General features: G+C 49.0%; 1 protein-coding gene across 1 annotated transcript in view; it reads right to left on the minus strand.

Annotated features, from left to right (window-relative positions):
- The window catches only part of ZNF804A (zinc finger protein 804A), a 359,904-nt gene extending 343,777 nt beyond the window's left edge, over positions 1-16,127 (minus strand). The window contains exon 1 of the mRNA XM_015411907.1: positions 16,017-16,127. Coding sequence (XP_015267393.1) covers positions 16,017-16,127 — 111 coding nt within the window. The remainder of the gene's footprint in view (positions 1-16,016) is intronic.
- Positions 16,128-18,379: the final 2,252 nt, after the last annotated feature.

An 18,379-nucleotide genomic window follows, 5' to 3' on the forward strand; every position in this document is an offset into this window, starting at 1 on the left:
TTTCCCTCAGCAGAATTGGACTCATCAAAACCAGAGGCAACTCTTGCTTTACTGTTTGGTTCGCTGTACTCAGTTGGCCCTTTATAGGTGGCATCCGTTGCTGACTCTTGCATTTGTCTGCTTAGGTCCCATGTCCGAATAAGTACTGAAGAAGCATGGCACTGTTGTCCATACATCATGATTGCCCTCACATCACTCCCACCCATGGGGTCATGGTGGATAATGTGGTCATGTGGGACTTTCACACTGGACACCCAAATGCATGATACAATACTGGCATGGGAGGGCATGGGAGAGACACAAATGTGCCAATCAACAGCCCTCAACACATGTTGCAGTAAACACACGGACAATTCAATGTATACTTCTTGTTTGTACATGCATTGAGTAATCCTTACACTATACTGCATGTGCAGCTCAAGATGGGATTTAAACCCCACATTTATCTAGATATCGATCTCCAGTGTTATTTGTAATGTGAACATGTGTTGGCTCTTTCTTACAAACAGACATAGTGATGTTCACCCAACACGCACATGCATTCACTATGATGTGATCAACTTTCTAGGTAACATGTAAATAGGACGGTCTTTCTTTGAACTGACCCAGATCTTTCTCGCAATTTGTCTTGCAGCTTCTTTGACTGCTTGCCGCAAGACTGGGGTGGGAACCGGGGACAGTGTATGGAAAGGAAGAAACGAAATTGAAGCCTGCATTTCTAAAGCTCTGGAACATGTTCTGCTAGTTTCTGTGATCCTAAATTAGATCTGCTTTTTGTCGATAGGGCGCTTGCCACTGAAGCCATTTGACTCTGACCCTTCGATTCTTAGCATTTTCAGGAGCATCCCACGCGGTTGCCTTTGAAATACAGAATTAGCCAGCAATTAAAATGGAGGAGACTGAAAAGAAATATGCCGGTTTCTTCCTCTTTTTTTAAATGTCAGAAAAACCTAATACGGGATATGGACAGATGGACAAAGTGGGAACAGAAGAACCCTGTCTATGTTAATTCCCAGGGATTTATTTTTAATCAAGAAAAGAAGTCACAAGCCTAAACAATACTGGGAATTAACAGGACATATGCTAGAGCCGAATTTGCTTGCTTCTTGAAAAGGTGGCCCCGTGTTGCTAATTTAAGAGTTGGGTGGGTACTGTAATCCATGTACCATGGAACCATCATGGAAGAAAAGTGAAAGAGGCTTATCAGAATGTTCACATCCAGATCTAGGGTGGTACACTGGTGTGAGTGTTAGATTAAGAACATAGAAACATGGGTTCAAATTCCCCATCCATCATGTGAGGGGATCTTAGGCTTAACACACTCACCCTCCTAGGACTGCCAGAAGAACAAAATGGAGGAGTGGAGACCACCATTCTAAGCTACTTGGAGGAAGAGGAAGAAGAAGAGGAGGAGGAGGAGGAGGAGGAGGAGACTGGATTTATAACCCACCCTTCACTACCCAAAGGAGTTTCAGGGCAGTTTACAATCTCTTTCCTTTTCCCCTCCCCACAACAGACACCCTGTGAGGCAGGTGGGGCTGGGAGAGCTCTCTTGAGGACTGCCCTTGAGAGAACAGCTCTGAAAGAACTTGTAACTGACCCAAGGTCACACCAGCAGCTGCATGTGGAGGTGTGGGGAATCAAACCCGGTTCTCCCAGATTAGAGTCCGCACTCCTAACCACTGCACCAAACTGGCTCTCTAACAAAATACAACACAAAACTGCAATAAATACATAACTAAAATATTTAGAACTTGCCTTGGGGCGCAAAAGGGCTGCCACAGTGGCTTGACAATCTCTGTAGGCCATGATTTTAAATATGCATGTATACTAAAACCAACAATAGTAGAAATACAAACAAGCCAGCAACCAGGGACAGAACAAAACACTCCCTATATGAATATTAGCAGAGCAAGAGAATCTGAAACCAGTCCATCCAGCAGTGAGCCCCCAAATATGCCAGCTGTCCTAAGAAAAGCCTGAAGTGAAAGGACATAGTTGGCATATTGCCACCACCAGAAAGGCCACATGTACCATATATACAAACACATTCCGTGTATATGTAAGTGTAGTTACTAATAAGGTAGAGGCAGGCAATGGCAAACCACCTCGGTGTGTCTTTTGCCTTGAAAGCCCTACAGGGTGGCCAGAAGTTGGCTGCAACTTGACGGCACTTTCCACAAGCTAAGAATGTATCACATGAAGAAACATGAAGCTGCCTTTTACTGAATCAGACCATCAGTTCATCAAGGTCAGTATTGTTTACTCAGACTGGCAGCAGCTCTCCAAGGTCTCAGGCAGAGGTCTTTCCCATCACCTACTGCCTGGTCCTTTTATAACTGGAGACGCCGGGGATTGAACTGGGTACCTTCTGCATGCCGAGCAGATGCTCCACCACTGAGCCACAGCCCTTAAACCTGGGAAGAGCCTGGTTTAAATCCCAGCTCATCGAAGGACTCATTAACCAACGTCAGGCCAGCCACTGTCTTAGTTTCAGTTTCCCTTCCTCTCATCGACAAAGTCGTTATTACACCATTGGACTACTGTGCAGGCCTATTGTCAGGATTACTAATATAATATAGTCAAAATACACTGAATCGTTGAAAGATGCCACATCATTGTTATTAGAACTAAACAAACGTTGCAGTGCCTTTGGAACCAACTGGCTATAGTGGGTTAATTTTCCTTTAAACAAGTGGTTCTAAATATTTATTTCTTTGAGAGCTTATAGCATTTAGAACTGTGTATGTGTGTAAAGTACCATCAAGTCACAGGTGACTTAGGGTGACCCTGCTTAGTTTCCAAGGCAAGAGATGTTCAGGGGGTGGTTTGCCACTGTCTGCTGCTGCATAGAAATGCCGCTGTTCCTTGGTGCTCTCCCACCCAGATCCTAGCTGGGGCCGACCCTGCTTAGCTTCTGAGATCTGACGAGATCAGGCTAGCCTGGGCCAGCCAGGACAGGGCTTATAATATCAACTTAAAAAGCATGCAACAATACAAGAAAACCCCAAGTAAACCCCCCCTATCCAAAATGTCTTCAGCCTGCACCTCATTAAAAGTCCTAGTCCACAAACTGGTCTTGCAGCACCGCCTAGAAATATCTGAACATCGTGCCTCCCACTCACCTCCTCGGGGTAGAAAAGAGCAAGAGTCCAGTGGCACCTTAAAGACTAACACAATTTATGGCAGGGCAGGAGCTTTCCTGCGTCACTGCTCACTTCTTCAGATACCAATCTGTATCTATCAGAGTCTGTAAGCCACTCTGAGACTCCCTTGGGTAGTGAAGGGCGGGGTATAAATCCAATCTCCTCCTCCTACCTATATGCCTATCTGAAGAAGTGAGCAGTGACGCAGGAAAGCTCCTGCCCTGCCATAAATTGTGTTAGTCTTTAAGGTGCTCCTGGACCATTGCTCTTTTCTACTGCTACAGAGGAGGAGGAGGAGGAGGACAGGATTTCTACCTACCCTTCACTCAGAGTCTCCAAGCAGCTTACAATCACCTTCTCTTCCTCTTCCCACAACAGATATTCTGTGAGGGAGGTGGGACTGAGAGAGCTCTGACAGAAACTGCTCTTGAGAGAACAGCTCTGAGAGAACTGTGACTGACCCAAGGTCACCGAGCAGGCTGCACGTGGAGGAGTGGGGAATCAAACCCGGTTGTCCAGATTGGAATCCACCACTCCTAACCACTACACCAAACTGGCTCTCTTATACCAACACAGCTGCCGGTCTAGATCTAACTCCTCAGGGGTGCGAGCTATTGAGGATGAACAGCCAGCAGGTGGTAACTTGAGGGGCCACAGCGGGCACAGAGTGACATATGGGGACAGACAATCCTGTTGAGCAATCTTGGAATTACTGAATTAGGGTTATTTTGTGTGGGGCCAGCTCCTCATAGAGTCTTTACGGCCACTTCCTTCTACCTTCCTTATCAGTTTTGCAACATCACCCCAAGACTTCTTTAGTTTCCCATCAGCAGCCACTGTGGCTTGTCCTGACCATCCCCCCCCCATTTTTAAATGGCTATCATTTCATCCATTTTGTTTCCAGCAGGAAGATTCACAGTCACTATTTGCTGGCGGTTATAGAAAACCGTATGAACGATAAATTATACATTATTGCTTATATAGTACCAAAAAGCAGTTTTATGGGGACAAGGGAGGGTGTCATCTCCACTGAAGTGGCTGGAGGATTCACCTGGGCTGTCCTCTAGTTCATGCTCAGATTTAAGTGGATTTGTCTTGGCTGTGGACCACGAGAACGCCAGGGCTATAAATTGCGAACATATGAAACTGCCTTAGACCAACTCTACCCACCCATTCATCTAGCACTATATTATGTACTAACTGCCAACGGGGTCTTGGGCAGGGAAGGGTCTTTCTAATTTGCCGCCCAGACCCTTTAAAGGGAGTTGTCCAGGATCAGACTTTTGCATTCAAGGCAGTGCTTGATCATTGAGCCGCAGACCTCGTACCCGATGGCACGACACACGCAGAATTCCACAGGATAAAGAAATGTAGATTTAATTGGGAAATGCAACAATTCCACGAAAGAAGGTAGCCTCGGATATCAACTTTGTGGACGATTGCATTGGCAGCAAGAAAGTGCCAGTCAGATGGAAGGAGCCACATATAGCACAACCTCCTTACTTAAACTCATCAGCAAATATCCCAACAGCACAAAGGAGCAATCCACATGGCATTGGATGTTGTACTGGTGTAATCAACCACTTCCTGAATTTTCCTACCCAGATAGGGAATTCCAAGAGCACCTGAACACATGCAGACTCTTGTTCCCTCAGAGGCAGTGTTGCCTACTCAGACTGGCCGTGGCTCTCCAGGGTCTCAGGCAGAGGTCCTCCACATCACCTACAGCCTGGTCCTTTGAACTGGAGATATCAGGGACTGAACCTGGGACCTTCTGGAGGAAGAGGAAGAGGAGGGGGTGTTAGTAGGGGAAGAGGAGGGGGAGGGGAGGAAAAGAAAGAAGAGGAGGAGGAAGAAGAAGAATTGGTTTTATACTCTACTCTTCACTACCTAAAGGCATCTTGGAGCAGCTTACGTTCTCCTTCCCTTCCCCTCCCCACAACAGACACCCTGTGCGGCAGGTGGGGCTGAGGGAGCTCGGAGAGAACTGCTGCTGAGAGAGCAGCTCTGAGAGAGCAGTGACTGACCCAAGGTCACCCAGCTGGCTGCATGTGGAGGAGAGGGGAATCAAACCTGGTTCTCTCAGATTAGAGCCCATGCTCTTAACCGCTACACACAACTGCATCAGCATCAACATACCCCCCCCCAGTGGGACAGTTGCCCAAGCCCAGGGCTCCTGGCAGGGCCCACTGCTGCAAAAAAAAAAAAAAGTTTCCCCACCTGCTCACTTGTGGGTGCTCCACCACCCATGTGCCCAGAAACACACACTGTTCAGTGATATCGGGGAAAGGGTCAGAGGCAGTGCAGATGGCTGTGAGCATGGGCAGCGGGAGGGCTTGCAAACAGGGCAGAGGAAGGATGCGCAGGAAGGGAGGGAGACACACAGGTGAGCGGGCAGGAAGAGGGCACCAAGGAACTGTCTGCCCAGAGCCTCGCAAAATCTGGAACTGGCCCTGCCATCAGGTGAATTAGTACAATAGCGCATTGTACTAAACACATGCAGGTCCCACTCAACTTATAACTCATACGCCTCTTTGGAGACTGTACAAGAATTCCTTCCTTTAGATCCTCTAACACCGCCCTCAAAAATATATGACCGCTCATGTCTGTGTCACATTCCCGCTTAGACAAGCATCAACGCTCCCTCTAAGTAGTGGAGTCTTGTGAGCAAAAATCCTACTTCATGAGGCATTCAAGTTGTGAGCAAGTGATTTGGCCACTGCATATATTAGTTTGCTCTGGAGCCCTCCTTCCTGAGCGGAGACAAAAAAGTGTGAGCCAGAGGCTAAAAAACTGTGAGCTAGCTCACACTAACTCAGCTTAGAGGGAACACTGACAAGCATATACATTTTAAGGTTATTCTTACAACTTCAGGAGACCCTTCTCTATCAGCTTCGGGCCCCAGCAAGAAAAACCAGCTACGGGGAGAAATGCAGGGGATAAATGAAGTCAACAGACAAGAAGGCATTGCCTGAGACCTGACGCCTAAAGACTCTTGAATGGGAACCCTCCTGGTTATAAAAGAGCAAGAGTCCGGTAGCACCTTAAAGACAAACAAAAATTTGTGGCCGGGGAGGAGCCTGAGGCCAACTAGTCAAAAACAAACACACAAACAAACTTCTAAAAGAAAAGTTAGATAACTGCCAGTAAATTCTTTATTGTATTTATTCCAGAAGGTTATTGAACAGCAGTCCATTATTGCGGATGGAACAATCTATTGCTGCTTTAGTACATTTTTACCCAGCCTTTCTTCCCCGAAGCTCAGGCCACAATGCACCAGTCTCACTCTTCCTTTGTACCCTCCCTATAGCCCTCTGGGGGAGGTCACCCTGAGAGAATGGGACTGGCCTGAGACCATCTAGCAAGCTGCCTGGCCTGGCAGAGATGGGATCGGAACCCAGGTCTCTCAGATCCTAGTCCAACACCCTAACCACTATACCACTCCAGCTTTTTTCTAAAACAGAAAGGTGCAGCTGGAACCCACACACACACTAAAAATACATGTTTCACATTCCCGGTCTCTACATGGCACCAAATCTCTGGCAGTGCAAAGTTCCTGGAGCTTCCTCAATTTCTTTAAATTTTTTCTTCTTCTTAAATGTTTTTTTTTTTTTTGCAGTTTGTGTATATGCATGCCCATGTCTGGAAGTCGTGGCGACCTCTGGCGACTCCTACTGGGGCACAGAGGACGTTCAGAGAAGTAACTTGATAGCCCGCCTCTGGCCTCCCGGCCCTGATATTCTCTGAAGGTCTCCCATCCAAATACTTGCCAGGGTCGGCCCTGCTTAGCTTCCAAGATCTGACAAGATCGAGCTTGCCTGGGCTATCCAGGTCAGGACAGCTTCCTCAATTTCAGAGTCTTGGGGATCCTGTATTTTCCTGTCCCACTCGTTTGGAGTCTTAGAGATCAACTCCAAAGGAATGGAACTGGAAAATACAGGAAGCTGCAAGCTATTACCTACCAGCCAAAGAAGACGGGAGACCCATATAGACTGCTCTGGGCTGTTCTTTACTCTTTCATGTCTTGGCAACCACAGCTAACAAATACACATGTACAGAGCAATTTCTCATTTGGCTTTGCCTCTCTTTCATGTTGCCCAAGACTGTGCTTGCATATGAAACCCAAAATGAACATACAGTTACATAACCTGTGAACTTTATGCAGGATGGAACGCAAATGTGAAGTCAAATGCCCATTGCAGTTTTTACACTCATATCATAAACTGATTTAACTCCGGGCTGATATGAGTGGAGTGTGAGGAAGCTCCCGTACCTGCTTGGAGACAAAAATGGCAGAGAGATCTTCAAAAACCCTTTTTAAAGGCTCTTGACATGAAGAAGATGCCAAGCTCATGAGCAAACCTGTACTCAGAATCAAGACCCATTGAGTCCATTGGGGCAAAGTCATACTTAAGTATCCATGGGAGAGACTATGTGATGTATTGGCCAGAGCAGCTTTTCCCTAACTGCGGATCTTGACCCAAAAGCGGACTGTAAAAGCCTGTGAAAAGGAGGCCCCGGGCTTTTGCCGTTTGATTTGGGCATTCTTTGCTTTTAAAAACTGAGTCACCCTACCAAGCACATTTGGGTTTCTGGCTCACCATACCAAACCATTTGGCAACCGCTGGGTTAGACATCCAGGAAACTTGAGTTTAAAACATGAAGTTTGCTTTGTAGCTTTGGGCCAGTCATTCTCTCTCAGCCTAACCTACCTCAAAGGACTGCTGTGAGGATAGCATGAGGAAAGGAGAACCACACACTCCACCCTGAGCTCCTTGGTGGATGAGGAATGGGGGAGAAATGTATGAGACAGATTGTAACCTTCAAGACGTTACGTTCTGTATCGAAGCACACCGTTCCAAAGGGCACCGGAGTTTTCAGAAGATGGGGAGACTATTTCTAGCGTAGCCATTGAGTCCCCTGAATTTAGTGGGCTCTCCCTCCCTCTGGAGCAGCAGAGGGGTGGGGGGTGGGGAATGGGTAAAATCGCCACCCCATACGGGCACTTTCACACATGCTAAGTCACGCAGTTCCAATCTGCAAGTGGGTTTTGCCATTCCACACAGCAAAATTGAAAGTACGTTATTTAGTATGTGTGTGAAAGCACCTGACACAGGTGATGGGATGAGTATTGCCAACGACCCGGAGAAAACAAATGTCCTGTCTCTCTCCTAGAAGCTTCATGTACAGAAATGGGCAGATGAGCCTTTTCACGGTAAATAGGTAAAGGTAAAGGTTTCCCTTGCTCGAAAGCCAGTCGAATCCGACTCTAGGGATGCGATGCTCATCTCCATTTCCAAGCCGAAGAGCCAGCACTGTCCGAAGACATTTCTGTGGTCATATGGCCGGCATGACTAGATGCCGAGGCTCACGGTAAATAGCATCCCACTAAGCTTCAGTTGAAGGGACAGGACATTCCCCTGTCCTCCAGGCAGTTGGCAACCCTAGATGGAACACAGGCTTCTGTTTTTGTGCTAGCAAAGGGAATGTTGGTCACTCCACAGAAAGCTCCTGCTTTTTGAAATAAAGTTTCTCTCCAACACATTTCCAATGCGGAGTGACTTCGGTATAAACCCACCGAGATCATACATGGTGAGCGACCCAATAGAGGACTGTACCGGCACTCTTCTGATAGGGCTATTTATCCAAGCGTAAGACAAGCTTCCAACTTGTCATTTCGAAGGACTGAAGTTGTTGCCATCAGGCCAAATAAATCATCCCTGGAAATAACATTAACAGCTACGAAATAACTAGTCGATCACGGGCGCTTTCTACATTCCCCTTCCCTTATTACGCTGCCTACTGTGCTGCCAACAACATATGCCGACACTCCATAAGGTTTTCATTTCCACCTCCAACAGATACTGAAAAGCAATATGTACAACAGTGCCTTCAATCCAACCTTCGCGGCGGCCCGAGGTGCTCCTCCATCAGCGGCAAATTGGTCTCTGTGACAGTCAGGGATTCAGTGTGTCTCGAAAAGTTATTTTGCTTTCACATGGTAGCAACTGCTCTAAACGCCAACACGCGGGCTTGAAAAGGGAATTTACCATATTCCCAGCTCCGCTGAGATTAAGAAAGAACTGCAGCTGGAATAGAGATTTTCATAGACGAGCCCAGATTCGGATGGTTCAGTTGTCAGGGGATTTTCATCCAGTATCCTAAAACGAGCATTTTTCCAGGCAAAGAATACCCCCACATCACACTTATTAAACACCTAAAGTTAGGAAACTGAAGAAGAAGAGGAGACTGGATTTATATCCCTCCCTTCACTACCTGAAGGGGTCTCAGAGTGGCTTCCAATCTCATTCCCTTCCCCTCCCCACAACAGACATCCTGTGAGGTAGGTGGGGCTGAGAGAGCTCTCTTGAGAACTGCCATTGAGATAACAGCTCTGAAAGAACATGACTGACCCAAGGTCACACCAGCAGCTGCATGTGGAGGAGGAGTGGGGAGTCAAACCCAGTTCTCCCAGATTACAGTAACCACTACACCAAACTGGCTCTCAAACAGGGCGGTTATTCCCTTGATTTATAATAGCACATATAGAGAGCAGGATAAACCATACTTAAATGGATTACATGCCAAGGGTTGTAGGGACTCACTTCCCGTACATCCAAAAGTGTACATTACTGGTGCATTCATCCTTTACCCAGGCAGTAGATGAAATATTTTCCAACCATGGACTCTCCAGGAGGGAGCAGTTTCTGTGAGTTGCGGAGTGCGTAACTTACTTCTTCTCCCAAGACTGTGTCAATTACCTTACCCCTTCCCGGCCTTCAAGAACCGAAAAGAAACCACACAACTTCTTGCAGTGCTTCCAACCTTTTTTTCCCTTCCCCGCCCTACCGCTTGTTTACTAGAGTTCTCATTAGTCATCTCCTTGGTACAAATCCATTTTCCACTCTCACAGTTGTCTCTTACGCAGCTCTCTCTTCCCCTTTCATTACCGTTCGGGTTCTGCTTGCTTCTTTCTACTGACTAAGCCTTTCTGTGTTTCATACCAGAAGGGGGGGGGGAATGGAAGGATGAGGTTTAATCGCAGTTTCCCTAGGAAGGAAGGCAAGCGGAGGTTGTGTGAGGAATTGCAGGAGGAGGGCAAAACTATTGAGCAGTCCCACCCTAACAGAGCACTCCTGAGCCCGGGTTACCCAACTCTAAGTCAATTCGCTTTGAAGGGTTAGGATGGCAATGGGAGTCTACTTATAGATCTCTACAAGCTCTGATGAGTTTGAGCACGATGGTCTCCCCTTTCCCCTTCAACAGGCTCTCGGTGCCTCTTAACATTCCAAGCTCCTGGGGCATATTTAGTTCTCATCAGCCCATTTCAAGAGAATTTCTCTGGGTGGGGTGGTGTTGGTGGTTAAAATTCATAATTTACAGAGTCTCTTTTTTACACAGCTCGACAGTCCCGTGAGTACAAAGAGCCAGTGTTGTGTAGTGGTTAGAGGGCCAGGCTAGGATCTGGGAGACCCCAGGTTTGCCCCTGGGCCAGGCACACACTTTCAGCCTAGCCTACCACACAAGGGTGGTTGTGATGGTAAAACGGAGGAGAGGAGGTCAGCGGACGTTGCTTTGGGTCCTCGCTGAAGTGAGAGGCCAGACACAAAGGAAGCGGAAGAAATAAATGCCTTGCCAGAAAGTTGACTTTCGCAATTGGCACATGGCCCACCCTCTTCACGATTAGGGGAAAATATATGGAGTGTTTCTCTGACTTCATTTCCAGACTCATTGCACTGAAAGCTCCCCCCCCCCATCTTCTCAACTTAAAAAGAAAACAGGGGAAGCACAGAGGCCTGGGATTTCAGCTTCTGTTCTCACCAATCCCCTTCCTTCTCACCAGCAGCACCATTTCTGCACAGCTCCTAATCTAAAGAACACCCTGCTCAGCAAAAACAAGTTAAGAGTATAAAGGAGAAGAGAGCAGAAGGCAGGGGGATTAACTGCTCAGCAGCGGCCCCTGTTGGCTAAAGGGAAACATTGCTCCAGTGTAAAAATAAACTCTACAAGGAGCAGAAATAAGGTCTCTCCCTAAATTATTTTTTTTCTGCTTTGATTTCTGCAGACCACTTCTTGGAAAGCAGAACAGATATGCCATGCTTAATCCCACATATCACCAAAAATGTATCACAGTATCACCAACAAAATGTATCAAGCTTCATTTCTGCATTAGCCAGGTTTGATTTAGTTTTTTCTATAAGCTTTTTAGGGGGGAGGGGGGTGGAATGGCACTTTTGAACATAGGAAGCTACCTTATACTGAATCAGACCAATGGTCCATTAAGGTGAGTTATCATCAACTCAGACTAGTAGTCTTCTCCGGAGTCTCGAGAAGAGATCTTTCACATCACCTCCTGCCTGGTCCTTTTAACTGGAGATGTCGGGAATTGAACCGGGGACCTTCTGCATTCCAAGCAGATGCTCTACCACAGAGCCACCCTTAACTCATTAGGGAAAAGTCAAGCCAAAACGTAATCAACACCATCCGTTCCACCAAAGTAACCATGTACTCCGAACATGTGGTGTCGCAATCAGACTAGGAAAACCTGGGTTCAGACCTCCCTACAGCTAGGAAGCCCACCAGGTGGCCTTACGGTAGTTATTATGTCTCAGCCTAATCTACCTCTTAGGAGCTGCAGTGGCTCAAGTGGTTAAGACGCTGCACTGCAGGCTGTGGAAGGTTGGTAGTTCAGCAGTTCGAGACCCGGGTGCTGCATGACGGAGTGAGCTCCCATCTCTAGTTCCAGCTCCTGCCAACCTAGCAGTTCAAAAGCAAGAAATTGCAAGTAGATAAATAGGTACCACTTTGGTGGGAAGATAACAGCGTTCCGTGCGCCTTGGTGTTTAGTCATGACCACGGAAACATCTTCGGACAGCGCTGGCTCTTCGGCTTGGAAATGGAGATGAGCACCGCAACCCTAGAGTCGGACTCGACTGGCTTTCGAGCAAGGGAACCTTTACCTTTTTAATCTACCTCTTAGAGGGCTGATGTGATGTTAACATGGAGGAGGCAGGGAACTAGAGACATCCTCCTGTGCATCTTGGAAGATGAGCAGGATAGTGAGGTGACAGGATGACTGTGCTCCACAACAACCTCCAGTGGCCGCTGTCAACGAATCACTCTTTGGGTCAGTTGCAAGGATGAGGAACAACACAACTTACGGAGCAAAAGACAGACACCTGTGCTATCTAGGGTAGCAACCTTTCATTTATTAAACACCATCCCAGATTAATCCCGGGAACATCTTCTGACTGATTAAAAGGTGTGCCCAATGATGGGGACAAAAAAGTTTGTTTTACATATTAATTATTGTTAGTACAAGCATTCGTTTAAAAAATCATGAAGGGCACCTGGCACTTCGGAAGAGGCACTCTGCCTCTTCCCCACGACGCACGAGGGAATGCCTCTTCTGGGTGGCTGCCTCATCTTAAGTATTTAGTGTCATTACTTTTTTTATCGTATTTATTGTATCTATTTTGTTATTCTGTTTTCATGGTGTACATCTGCACTCAGCAGATTATAGGAGGTTGGAACCCGCCCTGAGCCTCCTTTGCAGGGAGGGTGGGATACAAATGGAATGAAATAAATAAATAAATACGAACACTTCTTCGCAAGTATTTGATGTAAAATTAAAAGCAAGTCTGACTGGTGAATGAATTAAACGTCACGTGGTTAACTGACCAAGGTTTCTTTCACAGGTGACAGCCCGAGTTCTCTCCCTGTTCGTTAAGCCGATCCATTTGGCTGCCTCAGCCCTCTTTCTTCAAGGCAGTCTATCCTTCCTGTTCCATATCGGGAAGACGCCAGACACCACGCAGATTGCCTGTGTCTCCGAGGAACACCCCGATCTCCCTTGAAAGACTTTTCCGACTTGAAATTATTTTAAGAAGTAATTTACATCCAGGTTGAACTGGCTCTGTGAAATGTGATTTCCCATTTCCTTTTTAAAAGGAACACATCTCATTGTCTATTTTGTTATTCTGTTTTCATGGTGTAAATCTGCACTCAGCAGATTATTAGAGGTTGGAACCCGTCCTGAGCCTCCTTTGCAGGGAGGGCGGGATACAAATGGAAGGAAATAAATACGAACACTTCTTCACAACTATGTGATGTAAAATTAAAAGCAAGTCTGACTGATGAATGAATTATTGTGGTTAATTGACCAAGGCTTCTTTCGCAGGTGACAGCCCGAGTTCTCTCCCTGTTCGTTAAGCCGATCCATTTGGCTGCCTCAGCCCTCTTTCTTCAAGGCAGTCTATCCTTCCTGTTCCATATCGGGAAGACGCCAGACACCACGCAGATTGCCTGTGTCTCCGAGGAACACCCCGATCTCCCTTGAAAGACTTTTCCGACTTGAAATTATTTTAAGAAGTAATTTACATCCAGGTTGAACTGGCTCTGTGAAATGTGATTTCCCATTTCCTTTTTAAAAGGAACACATCTCATTGTGGAGAGCATTACACAGTATTACAGCAGATTTCTCTTACATTACCTTTCAAGAAGTCTGCCAGACGGCTTTCATTAAATTAACTTTTAAAAAAAACCTTGCCCAAAATGCAGGAAGCCAAATCAGATCAGAGGCAAAGGCCAATTCTGCCACTGACAAAATACAACTCCGAAGCATCAGATGTTATCAGTGCAATCCTAAACACGCTTATACCCTTCTAGGTCCATTGAAGTCAGAGGGCTTAGAAAGGCATAACTTTTTTTAGGATGGCACGGTTTCTATCTTTTAAAGCTGGGGTGTTATTTTGTACCCTTCTAAAGGAGAACTTGGAAAGCAAGTACAGATTCTTCTAAACGTTAAGGGTTGTTCCCCATTGAGATGAATGAGAGCTGGAATTTCCATGCACGCCTGCTGAGCGTAACAAAGAAACTTGACAGAGAGTCATGCTTTATAACATAATCTGCACAGCCTGTAGAGATTCCACTTGTTATTTCACAGAGGAGAACGTTATAGCTGCCGTCTGAAGTCCATCAGCTTCAAGCAATAATCCTCCATTCTGCTAAGCAGAGTTACACCCTTCTGGGCTCTCTGACTTCTAAGAACTTCGAAGAGTGTAATTCTTCTTAGGATGTCACTGCAAGTCACAATTATCTGAGCAAAGCACATTTATGGGGAGAGGGAAAACCCCCCATTTCTATGCCACTTTCCCAACAAATTCAGGGTCCTGGAGAACTTCCATACAGACTCGTGGAACCCTCAATATCTGCCAGCCAGCATTATGAACCTGTCATAGACTGCGATCCAAAGCATACTTTCTTGGAAACAGGTTCCATTGGCCTCGATGGGACTCAGTCCCAAGGAACTGTATTGAGGACCACAGTGTTTACTAGCAAAGATTCTGAGAACTACCAACCATTCAAACCATTCACTTCCATAGTAATGAATGCCCCGGAGACCAAAATGCAATTGAGCCAATATCAGTTCACATATCTAAGATCCGTGTGCAAGTTTCAGCAGTATTTCATCCAGTCACTCTTGCCTCAGTTTTCTTGAGGTGGTTGGACAAGTTTTGTTCCTTACCACAGCCATATGCGTGCTTGTGTGCCAACCCTGGGGTTCTGACTGTGCATAGTGTCTGATGAAAGTTAGGGTGAATAGGGTAATACTGTACAAAGAGAACTTCTTAACAGGTTAATACGCTGAAACAACATGAGTGCCAGCGGTGTTCCCACATCCAACCCGTTCCGATTAGCACACTTGTAAATATTACTGTGCGGCTTGCCTCAAACTTTGTTTAGCCACAAAACTGCTAGGCAGGCATTTTCAGACAACACGCTTTGATAACAGAGGGCATCCCTCCCATTAAAAAAAAATCCCAATCCCCTGTTGCTATAGAAAAGTTTCAGAACATGAAAGCGATGAGATGACAATGTTCTTTGTTTGTGTCACTCTCGAAACTCTTCTCAGAAACTTGGGGGGGGGTGTCTCTACATAACCATTAGTATTTTTAGCTGAGCCCATGCAAGGCTTACCATCTGTAGCCTGCCTTCCTCCATTGCACGTGTGATATTCACCAAGCAGAAGTTCTCAACCAAGGATATCGAGCTTCCCAACCGAAACAAAATCTCAGGCGGGACAATACGGCTACCCTGCTTGTGCCATAACAAACCAAGCCATGAGTTCACCGGCTCTACCAAGACTAAAGGAAAACACAGAGTCACCAGCCGGATCCAGTCACAATTTGGTCTGTAGCCCCACTGTACAAAAATCGTTCTACCTCACCCCTTGGCTCATTCTGAGCAAAGATCACCCCACACCGCCAAGCCTCTTTAAGCCACCCCACTCTTACGAACCGAGAGCCAGCGCCGAACTTAAGACATCCTTGGCAAACAAGCGCAAAAACATTGCCTCAAACTATTGAGTCTCTCTTTTCTTGCACTCTTGGATGAGCCCCTCATTCATACAGCCAGAAGCTGGCCTCTTAATGGCAACTGTTGGAACTAAATCCAGAGTGCCTGGAGAACTTGGCAGAGGTGAGGAGCCCAGAAAAGTCCAAGCCCCTCTGCCGCTCAGGACTCGGTTTAGCCCGGGCCCCTGTCAACGGCCAAGCCTCTCCGCCCCACAGGGCTTCCCAGTGAACCAGACCAGGCTAGAACCATCACACTTGACAAGTCCTGGCCAAGGATACGCGGAAGTCGCCCTACTGAACAAAGCAGGCAGGGAGACCCGGCCCAAGGCCAGCCGGCCGGCCTCCTGCTCTCCCCTCTAGACAGAGCGGCTCCAGCCAACCACCTGTCCTGGCCGAGGCCGCCAGCCTCTCGCCATCCGAGCGCCCCGCTGGGAGCTGTCCAGCGCTCGGGGGGTGCTGAACCCGGCGGCCCGGCGTCGGCGGCGCAGGGCGAGCGAGCGGGCGGGCGCCTTACCAGAGTTTTGTTGCCGTTCTTGCTGAGGGGCCCGCGGAAAACTCCCTTGATGTTGCGAAAGTGCCCATTGCTGAGGTGCGCCGAGCTGATGACGATGTAGTAACACTCCATGGGGCAGCCGACCCGGCCCGGCGGCGGCAGCCCTGCCCATGCACCCACCCGCGGGCGCCAGAGCAGCCGGGCTGGGGAGGCGGCAGGCGGGACGCTCCGAGGCTGGCGAGGCGGCGGCGGCCCGGCGGGAGCCCCGAGGCATGGACCGCTCTCCCTCCGGCGGACCTCTCCCAACTCCGGCGGATGGCGGCGGCGGAGAAGCGGCGGCGGCGGCGGCAGCAGTCCAAGTCTGCCTCCTTGCCGCAAAGCGAGAGAAGAGGCAGGGGCGGGCGCGCTTAGCAATGGCAGGAGCCGGCAGGCATCGACCGCCGTCTCCGGCTCCGGGCGGGCTCAGCGCCTAGCTGGCAGCGGCAGCGGGCGGCGGAGGAGGCGGAGCGGAAGCCCGGGCCGGCTCGGCATCTTCTCGGCGGCTTTGCAGGCGGCGTCTGAGCGGCCGCCTCTCACAGGCATGGTGCTGTTATAGCGCGCAGCCTTGCCGCTCGGCTGCACGGAGCCAATGGCAGGGAGCCACTAGGCTGAGCCCGGGAGCTGTCGGAGGAGGAGGGCATCTGTCGCACGCCGCCTCTCTCGCCCCCCCCCACCTCTTCCACGCTCCTAAAAAAGCATCCCCCTCCCCGGTCCTCACTCTTGGCACCAGCCCTGCTCTGGAGTGGGCGACGCGCGGAGGGGAGGAGGAGAGGGCATCCCCGGCTTCAAGCGCGGCGGCGGCGGCTGCTACTGCTGACCCAGGTAAAAGGGCGGGGGGGGGGGGAATAACAAAAAAAAAAAATACCAGCGAGGTAGGGGAGAGTTTTCCCCTGACTGGCTGGCGGAGGGAAGCCTCCCCGTCAGCTGCAGCGAATCCCCTTTCCCCAGCATGTGACATTCGCAGCTGCTGGCCTCTTTCTCGCACTCCCCAAACCGCCCCCCCCGCACCCGCCGGATCGATCCTGCCAATGCCTCGCCGGGGGCTGCGGTGTAATGGACGTCTGCTTGGGATCCGAGAGCAGTTTTATCGGTGGGAGGCGGTCCGAGAGCGGGCAGGACCGGGTCCGCCGCCGGCACGGGCTGCGCCGTGGATTGGCCGCCGAGGCTAAGCGGAACCTCCATGTTCAGGAGCTGTATACCTTGAAACCTCAGGGGAGAGACGACCGGGGGGAGGGAGCCTTCGTGCTCCAGGCCTTGGCCGGCACGGTCAGGAACAGGGCGGGGAACTGAGGGTCTGGCCCCGCAGGGCTCCGCTGGGCCTCTTCCAGGAGCCAAGGCCGACCCACAAAACCGCCCATTGCCTCCCTAAACTTAACCCCCAATCTCCTCCTGCTGACTTCTTTGCTAGAATGCCACCTTTGAACATAGAGCCGTAGAACAGAGGGATCCTCTGAGCGTACGCAGAGTTCCTTTCCCCTAACTGCAACCACAGGCACAGTTCCGTGGGGGGGGGGGCAGAGCGGTGGCTTCTAGGCGCGCTAAGATCCCCGGGACTTCTTCCTGGAGGAATGGATCCCGGGGCTTCCTCCGTTTCCCCGCTTTTTTGGGGGGGGCGCGCCGGCGCTTTAACCCTTTGCCCCCCGCCCCGCCGCTCCCGCCCGGGTTTGCCTGGGGGAGGGGGCGCCTCCCTCGCCGGCACTCCATCCGTCTTCGCCGCTCCCGTTAAGCGTACTTTATTGGGTATAAACGGGTCTCATTAGCAGGCACTTAAAGGGATCAATAGCAGCCAACGGAAAGCCTGGGGACCTTTCCTTCTTCAATGGATTTACGGAGACTTTTATTTCTTTCTCTAACCCGAAGATGGCTTAATTGGTTAAAGCAGAGCGCGGCGCAGACTCCGCGCCGCGTCGGGGGGGGGGGGACAAACAAACTCCGGGCTAGAGACTCAAACTAGAGAATCGCCTCCACCCCCCCCCACACATACACCCGTGGGAACTGTCAATGTGGGTCGTACAAGAAGCGGGGGGGGGGGGTCACGAAAAAAAGCTTCCCTTGTACACTTTGGAGTCAAACAATTTGCCAAAGCGATACATTCTTGAGAAGCTCGGTAGAAATAAGGCATTATCTTTATTTCCGCAGCGGTGCTAGGAGTGATAAAATTATTAATTACTACACTTCTTAAAGGTGTAACTGTCTGGGTCACTGCCTTTCCTTTGTCGGGACTTGTTAGTTTTAATAAAGCCATATCAATTATGAGAATACCTGACATAATAGTGGAGGACACCAAACACCTCCCAGCCGCCCAAACCAACTGGCTGGAAAGAAGAAACCTCATTTCTCTATAG

This window comes from Gekko japonicus, unplaced genomic scaffold (assembly GCF_001447785.1).
Source record: "Gekko japonicus isolate JY-2015 unplaced genomic scaffold, Gekko_japonicus_V1.1 scaffold486, whole genome shotgun sequence".
Taxonomy (NCBI): domain Eukaryota; kingdom Metazoa; phylum Chordata; class Lepidosauria; order Squamata; family Gekkonidae; genus Gekko; species Gekko japonicus.